Source organism: Nilaparvata lugens, chromosome 5, assembly GCF_014356525.2.
Source record: "Nilaparvata lugens isolate BPH chromosome 5, ASM1435652v1, whole genome shotgun sequence".
Classification (NCBI taxonomy): domain Eukaryota; kingdom Metazoa; phylum Arthropoda; class Insecta; order Hemiptera; family Delphacidae; genus Nilaparvata; species Nilaparvata lugens.
Genome location: NC_052508.1, coordinates 199,796 through 211,641, shown reverse-complemented (window position 1 = coordinate 211,641; position 11,846 = coordinate 199,796). Strand labels below are relative to the sequence as shown.

Sequence of the window (11,846 nt, the reverse complement as noted above, 5' to 3'; positions counted from 1 at the left end):
TCAAATTCTCAATAGGACCATTCTCTTATCCAGATCATTTTACTTTCCTTGCCCTATTACCATAGGTAAGGAAAGTATTGCTTTCCGAAAAAAAATTAAGGTACCTCAAATTCTAAATTTCTATACGTTTCAAGGTCCCCTGAGTCCAAAAAAGTGGTTTTTGGGTATTGGTCATTGGTCTGTATGTATGTGTATGTGTATGTGTGTGTGTGTGGTGTGTGTGGTGTGGTGTGTGTGTGTGTGTGTGTGTGTGGTGTGTGTGTGTGGTGTGTGTGTGTGTGTGTGTGGTGTGTGTGTTGTGTGTGTGTGTGTGTGTGTGTGTGTGTGTGTGTGTGTGTGTGTGTGTGTGTGTGTGTGTGTGTGTGTGTGTGTGTGTGAGCTTGTAAAAGGGGTCATAGGCTATATCAAGCTCTACAATTATATTATAATACAGTGTGATTTATATTATAGTACAGTATTATAATATCTTGTTCCTCGAGAATTATTGAAGAGTCTCGTTTTTATAATTTTGATTAGAATTGAATGTTAATTCATCAATTTACATAGAATGAACTCATAATACAAAGCATTCCTCTTCTGCCAACTCTTCCCTATGTTTTCCTTTCGAAAATAATTATTATTTATTTTAAGTGAATACTTCCAGTAATATAACTTCATTACAATCAAGTGAAAAATCTGAAACTGTGGGAATCCCATACAGCTTATACAACAATATTATTGTGTCAGTGTTTCAATAATTTTAAAATTCTTATATTGAAATAAACAGTGAGCCATATAAAAAGTCTCTCTAGAATTCTGAGCACAATCTGGAATAGCTATGTTGCTTCAGATTGTAGAAAGTTCTAGCTTCCCTCCCTTAGTTTTGCTGGAAACATCAAAAGAGAGGTATGAGGTTTTTGAATCATTGTTATGTTTCTGAATAGGGCTTGTTATTGATATCCTGTGTCTATTATAGTAAGGGATCATTTCTTGAGTACAGTATACTATAGATTGATATGATATATAAAACAATATCAATTATTGAACTTGTGAGAGGTAGAATCGTCTACATTCCAAGTCACATTGGAAGCTTTAAATTTGAAAGAATTCTCTATTTAAGGGCCGGTTTCTGAGCTCGGGATTTAACTAAGTTCACTTTTGATATGGTTCACTGTACATTTCAATATAAACGTTTTCAGATCATGATAACACTGACACAATATTGTTGTATAAGCTGTAAGGAATGATCATGGAATTTCCACAGTTTCAGATGTTTCACTTGCTTATAATTAAGTTGTATTACTGAGAGTATTCGGTTGAAATAGATAATAATTATGTATGATAAGAGAACATAAGGGAGAATTGACAAAAGAGGAACCCTCAGTATCGATAGATCATACTATGTAAAATTATGAACATTCAATTGTGATCAAAATAATAAAAAAGAGAGTTCAATAATTCTCAAGGAACAAGGAAACTTCGCACTCTATTATAATTGTATAACTTGATATAATAATAGTGTGATGTATCAGGAGTTGTCTATTTAAGTGAGAGATCATTATTCTAGAGTATAGTTATATGCAATCTCATTTTTATTCGGATCAGTAGGCTATGTTCAAATTGAGAAGTTTGTTCTGAAATGCATAGAATTGACGAAATTTCTCCCATGTTAACATTTCAAGTGAACTCTCAGTAGTTATTATTCAGTAATTAATAAGAATTATTAAAACTGGCTTGGATTCTAAATCTGATTATTGCCGTTGACGAATGATATAATGTATAAAACAATAATTGAACTTGTGAGAGGTACAATTTTCTACATTTCAAGTTGGATTGAGAGCCTTTAATTTGAAAGAATTCTCAATTCAGATGGTATTGTCTGAATAGAAGAAAATTATTCGAGCTCAGGAGAGTTTTTTGAAATTACGAGAATTTACCCTCCACAAAAGAAATTGGAGAAATCTCTGAAAAATTGCATTTTATTTATATTACATGTGGGCTATAAACAAAAAAATATGAGGTTGAGAATACAGCTGAACCTCTCTATAACGAGCCTCCACTTGACGAAATCCTCTACGAAACGAATTTTTACCTGGTCCCATCACATTTTGGAGCTTCGGCTGCCTATTTACCTTGTCACGTGGTAAATTAATACCACCAAATATTTTAAAATGAACCAATGAAATGTAATAGAACTATAAAATTGGAAAGAAGGTTAGACCTAGTCAAAGGATAAATCGACTTAAATCAAGTATTATTAGCGATTAGGAGTAATAGCATTATCAACAATGATAAGAAAACATGTATAATTGTGATTTAATAATTATGAGAACTCATTGGTAAGATCAAAAAATTATAAAGCGGCTTACTTATTGTTGGCGGATTATAAAAAAATAAAAATGCATGAACATTGAGGTTAGAATTATTTTGTTTACATTTTGAAAAGAGTTAGTCGATCTTAGCGGCTTACTTATTGTTGGCGGATTATAAAAAAATAAAAATGCATGAACATTGAGGTTAGAATTATTTTGTTTACATTTTGAAAAGAGTTAGTCGATCTTGGATAAATCGATAATTATTAGAATCAATACTGAACGAATCAGCTGATTATTCGATCAACCCATATAACAGGTTGAATTATATAAAATTTACTCATAAAGGATATATTATGTATACTAAAGGAAGTCGATGTATAGAAATACGAACACCCATTATTTCTGTATAAATATTTATTATAATCTAAAAAAGCATGATAAATCAAGAGTATACAAAACTCATATAAAAGAAAAACTAAATGTACTAAAACCGCATGTTATGGTTTATTTATGAAATCAATTTAAGATAGACACTCCATACATTTGTATAAAAACTCTTTTTTATTTAATTTTTTCTATTATAAAGCCGAGGAAGCCCTGATTCCCAAGGCAACCAATTGTATTGAGCCTATTAAATTGAAGGCCAATCAGAGAGTAGCTTACAGAATTATTCGTGGAAGAGACAAATTTTTCTAAAAACCTCCTTCTTCTGGCTTAAGATCTCGACCTGAGAGGATGCACATGGAGTTTAGGGTTCTTTCTTCTCCTTTTAAAATTTTAAAACTATTAAGCCAAACCCTTTTTTAATGTAAAGTATTTGTATTAAATGTCAATTATCTGTGAACTCAGTGCTGTCAAAGAGTTCGTAATTTGTAAAGATTCCCATAAGAATATCTTTAATTCGAAAGAAACTTATAAAAATCTGGATCACGCGTTAGCCCAGCAGTGACAAAAAGGAGCCTACCTAATTAATTATTGGAAATAATTAATTCAATCCACGAGACCATCTAGAACTTCAATTCAGTGAGTGATAAGTCAAACGAGCTCGTTTTTCTACGTTCAGTGGGGTAATTAATAAAAAAGCGCTATTCAAATTAACTTGAATTAAATAAAAAGTCACCACGTGCTGAATAATATCACATAGTTCATAAGAACATTTATAAATTTATTTAATATATGTAGGAATCTTACTTCCATGCACAGCCCGAATTCATTAAATCCCTGAGATCTCATGTTTGAATATTAATTTATTAATTATAATTTTGTTAATTGAACAAATTATATCATATCAAACTTATAGACCGAACAGGTTTTTGTTTGCAGAATTTTGTATTGATTGGAAGTATAAATATCAGTATTAAATATAATATATTTATGAATTTGAAAACTCATTATTGTGAATATTAGCAAAGCCTGTGATAATTATTCAGATTTTAGAAATAGATTATTTAAGTGAATTATAGATATATCGAATATTTTATGCACATCTTTTTTATGGGAATATATTTTGTGTTTTATGTCAGCATACAAACTTATAGAATTTTTTATTATATCCTAACTCATCTTGTGTTATATAGTTTGAGCTGTTTTGGTACCAACAAATATTTGGCAGCACTTAAAATTATTGAATCAAGTAATATCAATCTTATTCAGAGCACTCAATATTTATCATCCTTTGATGATATTCATATCATATACCAGAACAAGTATATTAAGAAAGTATATTAATAAGGTTCCAGTTATATCATATAAGGATCCAGAGAGCTTCAAGAACTGGCGTTGTAAGTTCTAAGGAATTTTGGAAGGGTATATTGGTGAATACTTGTATTCACGACGAGCGTTTTAAGAATCAACTAGAAACAACTATAGTTGGTCCTTATTATTCTCTAGTGGTACATGGTTACTGATAATCAGCCATCAAATATTCTTTTAATTTCCTTACTGGTATTCTTCAAGAACTTCATAGAAGCAGCGGTAAGAATTATCAATCACTGGTCCTTGAACCTCATGGTGATTATTTGTATTTATAAAATTCATGTTTCTACCACTGAGCTAGAGCTGAGGTTTGAACCCAGTAATTTTGCGAGCCGGAAGGCCTTAATTTTTTGTGAATTTATTCGCAAAAGAGGGAATTTAGAGACTGCTCTTATAAGTATCAGAAACACCGTATCAACTGTGAAGGATTTACAATTCACAACTTCACACAATGGCACCCAACCAGTGGAGCGTGATGAAAAGCTTACCTACTCAATCTTACTATCAATGATTAATGAAATTATTGATAAAACTGAAAGCTGCAAGAAGTATAATCTGAAGTCGATTCGACAAGATATATCTGATGATCTATTGTAAGTTTCTGGCTAAAATAATTGAGTTGCTCTTCAAATTAAAATTTTTCAAGCTGCATAAATACAGACAAACTATATCACACGAGTCTGATAACATAATTCTCATAATAGAAGAAAAATTGGATGGAAATTTCCATAGAAGTTATAGTAAAATTTTGATTTTGATTTTTGAATCTAGACATTGTATGCTGACCAGGGTTATAGGTTATTTGAGGCATCACAATACTGTTGTTATTGAGGAAGATAAGACCCTAACTAAAATTTTAAGAACTATATTAGTGTTTACAATCTATCTATGTCAGAAGTCATACCTGTCACTCGAAGGTCTTTTCGTAATATATGTACATGACACTTGAAATTTTTAACACCACACAATTTTATCTAGAATAGGCACTATCACTGAATTCATTTTGATATTCCTGAGATATGGCAGCACACTTGACAATTTATTCGAAGTATTCCATAATATCGTCACCATGAACCAGTCGCCAGCTAACTCGCAAATCTCCTACTTCAGCGACCACTCCCAAAACTATGTAGCTACGACACCGGCCAATCAACAACCCCAGGACAATGCAGCGGAGACCCCACGGGAGAGAGAAGGAGGCAGCATATGCTCCATCAATTTCGACCCGCAAAACTTGGCCCAATTGTCTTCTACGAAGATCGATAACGTCGTCGATGCGATTAATTCCGATGAGAGTCCAACTGGCAGAGATGAGGGAGTGAGGGCGTCCAACCCGATACCGGCGTCTCCGCAGATCGCTCCAAGTGTCGCCAAAGGAACAGAGAATGCTGCTACCCAATCGCCATCCGATATCGCCAGTCAACCGCCATCCGCAATCACCAACCTAGAAAAACACAACACCACATTAGACTCTTCAGTCGGTTATATCATCAATCTTATAGCAAATGATTCTACAAACGAACTCTAACTCATAATCAGTCGAATCTTAGCAAGCCAAAATAAAAACACAGAAAAAATGGAAAAAAACACTAAAGCCATCCAGGATAAAGCGGAGGAAAATACCAAAGCTGTACAAGGGAGTGTGGAAAAAATGGAAGAGAAAGTTGAGAAAAAATTCTCTGAATTCAAGGAAGAAGTGAGAAATATGATAGATATCAAGATAGATACGCAATCTGCAGTCATAAAAACGTTAGAAACCCGTATAGATGATATCACCTGTCAGATAAATGAGCGGTTGGACGAGGTACCCAGGGAAATAGGAAAACAGGTGGACGTATTGGGTAAGGAGCTGGGCACCGCTATCATGGGAACTGTCATGGGAAAGGTGTTAGAAAATAAGGGCGAGATAGAGTCGAAAGTGGAGGAAAATAATAAGAAAATAGTAGAGATAGTTAAAGAGCAGAGTAACATGCGAACATGTATAGCGAACTTAACGGAGGAGGGGGCGAAATCAGGTGAGAGATACGATGTATTAGAGAATGCTGTAGTCGGACAACAACCAAAGATAACCAAATTATACGACGAAGTGAATGAGAACATAAAAACTATGGATGATAAATGGACCGCAAGTGAAGAAAGAGTCTCCAGACTAGCGACATCCATGGAAAATATTCCAGCCAGCAGAATACATTATATACCGATTGAACCAGTAAATAGCACTCAACCTTTCCAAAATCTTGGAAAATTTGATAATTCCTACCATCACATGCAACCCAAACCATTTGTGGACCAAATAAGAGCCGTTCAAGAACTGACACCCACCTCTTGGTTAATGTGGCGTTTCCAATTGTCCAGTCTATTACTCGGCGAGCCGCTGATGTTTTTCCAGAGCCGGATGCGAGATATCAACAGCCTGGAGGACTTCATCTCCCAGTTCCTGCAACAGTATTGGAGTAAATGTAAACAGATGGACGCACTATCAGAAATTATTTTATGCACTTATGATAGCAGAAATGGACAATCCTACACTGATTTTATAACAGATTTGATGTATAAAAACTATCAGTTAGACGAATCTCTAGCTGATTCATCACTGGTCCACATCTTATCAAAAAAGCTTCCTTTCAATGTTCGTATGACACTAGCAGTATTCTCAATTACCAGTTGCAAAGAATTAATGGGACATTTACACTGTATCCAATCCGTTACTTCTGAATCCAGTCAGGTAAACAATCGCACAAGAAACTCCAATCATTCTCTTCAACATAATAGCAATAGTTTCAGAAAAAATTATAATGGTGAAAATCAAATGTCAAATGCTGGAATAAACACTCGATATCCAAAATACACTGAAAATATTAGCAGAGGTCAATCGTTTGAAAATAATTCTAGAAATAGATCTCCATATTACAATAACAAACAACAGGATAGAGGAGCACATTATAACAGCAGACATCATTGGTATAGAAATAATAAACAGAAAATAACTTTCACAAATCAAGAAGTAAATTTCACAAAACAGGACGAAAATAATCAAAATAGTAACAGAGCAAATACATCATATACAGTGGCATGCACAATAAAAACAGACCAACAACAACCTACAGTAAATCAACCACCAGAACAAATCCACCACCGCACCAGCCCGCCACCAAATAAAGAAGCCAAACATACATCAAAATCAATCTGCAAAAAGCAACCCATATTAAGCCTACTATTTCCCCCCCAGGATCTACCACCAGTAACCAGCCCACCACCAAAAATAACATGCAGCATTAACACGGAAATAATTAGAGAATCACCGATAATAAAACCTGAAAATGATACACCGCCTTCATGCACTGAACCTATATGCCAGCAAGCAACCCCCCCACAACATACCCGATTGGAACAGCCACCACCTAAGCATCGTTGGATTCACCCGCGGCACACTAGGTTCAAGGGGCAAACCACCACCAAGGCAAGCCGAAAGTGTGACTGGCAGGACGACGTCGGAGTGAACCCTAGAGTCCAACACCGGAAGGCCCACCGGAGAAAACAACAGGGAAGGCCACAGAAGAGAAGTTATCGCCCACATGCGATCAACCCGTTTTGAACGCCACACCCGCGCATCAAGGGACCACCACCAAGCATCTGCGCACAGGACTTATGCACTCCAAGGAACCCAGGATGGAGGAACAAAAGGATGACACCAGGGAGTACCGGGAACACAACATTCGGGATACAAGAAGCATGCACCGCAAGGCCCGGAGGCGGAAAGTCAGGCGGAAGAAAAAGAAGTACCGCGCGCGACGATACCGGCCGCATGCACGTTTCAAATGCCCGAGGAGGATTCCGGACCGAAACCAAGATGGAGGACCGGAGATCGACAGCATGCATCCGCGGCACATTCGCTTTAAAGCAGAAGATCAGCGATGTGACCGGCAAAATGGACCTAATAAATGGAATGAAACTGGAGCTACTGGAAGGACTAATATAGATTCATACAGGGATAAAAACGGAACCGAAAGGAAAACTACGATTGATTCATGTGTGGATGATAATAATAAAGTGGACTATTTATGGAGGTTGATAAAGGATGGAAAGTGTTTAATAAGATTAAAAGAAATAAGAAATTATAATAAGAGAGTGAAAGTACCTGACTATTACATGTTGAGAGATTATATTGTTCAAGAAATGATAAATGTTCTGATGTATTGTATACTATTTGTTATGGCTGTGATATGGATAAAGGACTGCGTTGTAGGTATGATAGAAGATATTATGTTGTTGTTATTAAAAGAATCTATTATTGATGATGGGAAAGGTAATATTATAAAAATGTTTATTGTTGTGAGCCTACTAATTTATAACGAACTGAAACCGAGAATATTAAATGAAAGTGAGAGGAAAAATGCATTAAGACTACAAGATGATTGGAAAAAGAATGGACTGAAATATATTACCATTAAGGAAGCTAAGAATTGTTTGAAAAGGTATACAAGATACCAGGGTTTTATATTTATGAAGGATAAATCATCATCAGGACAGCCTCATCTATAAATAACAACCGGACAGCAGCAAACCAAATTTAACTTGGTGGGAAAATATCTCTAATCTCAAGCTGTATTATCGAGACAATAAGCGATAAGAAAGTAAACAATAATATTTGGATTCACTGAACCTACCTGTCAACAAATACGTACCAAACGAACACCAGGCAACACACTTATTTCGCAGACGAGTATTCATTTCGACCAGCATACCTGAAAATAAAGAAAGAACAAATTTAGAAACCATCTTTAACACCATTCTTACTAATAAAACAAGTGAATAAATAACTTCAAATTTAAAAGCCAGCTTACCGTTGTATATCGTAAAGAGGCATCAAAATGGCGACAGTTGAATGAATAGAGGCCACCCGAACATCCAAGGATCAGCTGTTCACTGCGAGAATCAGAATGATCAGTGCCTGTTAAGTTGTCTAAGTTGATACCCCGAATAAAAAACTCAAGTGTCATATAAATGTGAATTGTATGTAGAGATATTATAAAAATATTATATTATTATTATTTATGTGTAAACTAATTGAGAAAATCACTAAAATTATCCGCCAAATGATCAAACCGCATAGTTACCACCAAAAGCATTAAGCCAAAGTTTCAATGTATCAGATGAATAAGAAGTTCTTGTTAATAAAACTTACCAAAGATTATCCTTTAAAAATATTCGTTATATGAAAGCAAAGCCCAAATTCCGCAAGAGAATGAAATAAAAATGTACAAGTCACTGTTCTATGTCGAGGGAGAAGAAATATTATATTCTGCAAGTCAGAGAATTACCAGTTTGTTAGGTTGGCAATGATTTTGCACTAACGTTCAAATGTGCTTCTGGCCTGAGGGCGGAGCGTGGATTAGAAAAAAGGTTTATATTGTGTATGGAGGAGGAGATAGTTTTTATTTGTGTATTGTGTGTAGAAGGAGATTGGCCGATGTAAGGCGTATGTATTTGAATTGAATTTATTTATTGTTGTATATGTTGTTGAATTGTTAGGAGGTAGAATTCTCAGTAGATTTATTAACAGACTTTGTAACATGTATGATTTCTGATCCAAAACCAACTGGATCATAAAATTATATTATATTCTCGAATTGTTGTTTTAAATCAGAAATCAGAGGGCGTATTGTGTCACGTGGTAAATTAATACCACCAAATATTTCAAAATGAACCAATGAAATGTAATAGAACTATAAAATTGGAAAGAAGGTTAGACCTAGTCAAAGGATAAATCAACTTAAATCAAGTATTATTAGCGATTAGGAGTAATAGCATTATCAACAATGATAAGAAAACATGTATAATTGTGATTTAATAATTATGAGAACTCATTGGTAAGATCAAAAAATTATAAAGCGGCTTACTTATTGTTGGCGGATTATAAAAAATAAAAATGCATGAACATTGAGGTTAGAATTATTTTGTTTACATTTTGAAAAGAGTTAGTCGATCTTGGATAAATCGATAATTATTAGAATCAATACTGAACGAATCAGCTGATTATTCGATCAACCCATATGACAGGTTGAATTATATAAAATTTACTCATAAAGGATATATTATGTATACTAAAGGAAGTCGATGTATAGAAATACGAACACCCATTATTTCTGTATAAATATTTATTATAATCTAAAAAAGCATGATAAATCAAGAGTATACAAAACTCATATAAAAGAAAAACTAAATGTACTAAAACCGCATGTTATGGTTTATTTATGAAATCAATTTAAGATAGACACTCCATACATTTGTATAAAAACTCTTTTTTAATTAATTTTTTCTATTATAAAGCCGAGGAAGCCCTGATTCCCAAGGCAACCAATTGTATTGAGCCTATTAAATTGAAGGCCAATCAGAGAGTAGCTTACAGAATTATTCGTGGAAGAGACAAATTTTTCTAAAAACCTCCTTCTTCTGGCTTAAGATCTCGACCTGAGAGGATGCACATGGAGTTTAGGGTTCTTTCTTCTCCTTTTAAAATTTTAAAACTATTAAGCCAAACCCTTTTTTAATGTAAAGTATTTGTATTAAATGTCAATTATCTGTGAACTCAGTGCTGTCAAAGAGTTCGTAATTTGTAAAGATTCCCATAAGAATATCTTTAATTCGAAAGAAACTTATAAAAATCTGGATCACGCGTTAGCCCAGCAGTGACAAAAAGGAGCCTACCTAATTAATTATTGGAAATAATTAATTCAATCCACGAGACCATCTAGAACTTCAATTCAGTGAGTGATAAGTCAAACGAGCTCGTTTTTTCTACGTTCAGTGGGGTAATTAATAAAAAAAGCGCTATTCAAATTAACTTGAATTAAATAAAAAGTCACCACGTGTTGAATAATATCACATAGTTCATAAGAACATTTATAAATTTATTTAATATATGTAGGAAGCTTACTTCCATGCACAGCCCGAATTCATTAAATCCCTGAGATCTCATGTTTGAATATTAATTTATTAATTATAATTTTGTTAATTGAACAAATTATATCATATCAAACTTATAGACCGAACAGGTTTTCGTTTGCAGAATTTTGTATTGATTGGAAGTATAAATATCAGTATTAAATATAATATATTTATGAATTTGAAACTCATTATTGTGAATATTAGCAAAGCCTGTGATAATTATTCAGATTTTAGAAATAGATTATTTAAGTGAATTATAGATATATCGAATATTTTATGCACATCTTTTTATGGGAATATATTTTGTGTTTTATGTCAGCATACAAACTTATAGAATTTTTTATTATATCCTAACTCATCTTGTGTTATATAGTTTGAGCTTTTTTGGTACCAACAAATATTTGGCAGCACTTAAAATTATTGAATCAAGTAATATCAATCTTATTCAGAGCACTCAATATTTATCATCCTTTGATGATATTCATATCATATACCAGAACAAGTATATTAAGAAAGTATATTAATAAGGTTCCAGTTATATCATATAAGGATCCAGAGAGCTTCAAGAACTGGCGTTGTAAGTTCTAAGGAATTTTGGAAGGGTATATTGGTGAATACTTGTATTCACGACGAGCGTTTTAAGAATCAACTAGAAACAACTATAGTTGGTCCTTATTATTCTCTAGTGGTACATGGTTACTGATAATCAGCCATCAAATATTCTTTTAATTTCCTTACTGGTATTCTTCAAGAACTTCATAGAAGCAGCGGTAAGAATTATCAATCACCGGTCCTTGAACCTCATGGTGATTATTTGTATTTATAAAATTCATGTTTCTACCACTGAGC

General features: G+C 33.8%; 1 protein-coding gene across 2 annotated transcripts; it reads right to left on the bottom strand.

Moving 5' to 3' along the window:
* Positions 1 to 4,795: 4,795 nt before the first annotated feature.
* On the bottom strand, positions 4,796 to 8,826 carry LOC120351677. 2 transcript variants are annotated; one of them, XM_039429629.1, is made up of 3 exons: positions 8,735 to 8,826; positions 6,372 to 6,486; positions 4,796 to 5,493 (listed from the first exon to the last, which is right to left on the bottom strand). In XM_039429629.1, exons 2-3 carry the CDS (start codon positions 6,474 to 6,476, stop codon positions 5,089 to 5,091), a joined length of 510 nt encoding a protein of 169 aa, XP_039285563.1. In that variant the 5' UTR covers positions 6,477 to 6,486; positions 8,735 to 8,826; the 3' UTR covers positions 4,796 to 5,088. The 2 variants fall into 2 exon arrangements, with proteins under 2 accessions (XP_039285563.1, XP_039285562.1); XM_039429628.1 differs by lacking the exon at positions 8,735 to 8,826 and having other exon boundaries at positions 6,372 to 6,682.
* Between the last annotated feature and the right edge of the window lie 3,020 nt (positions 8,827 to 11,846).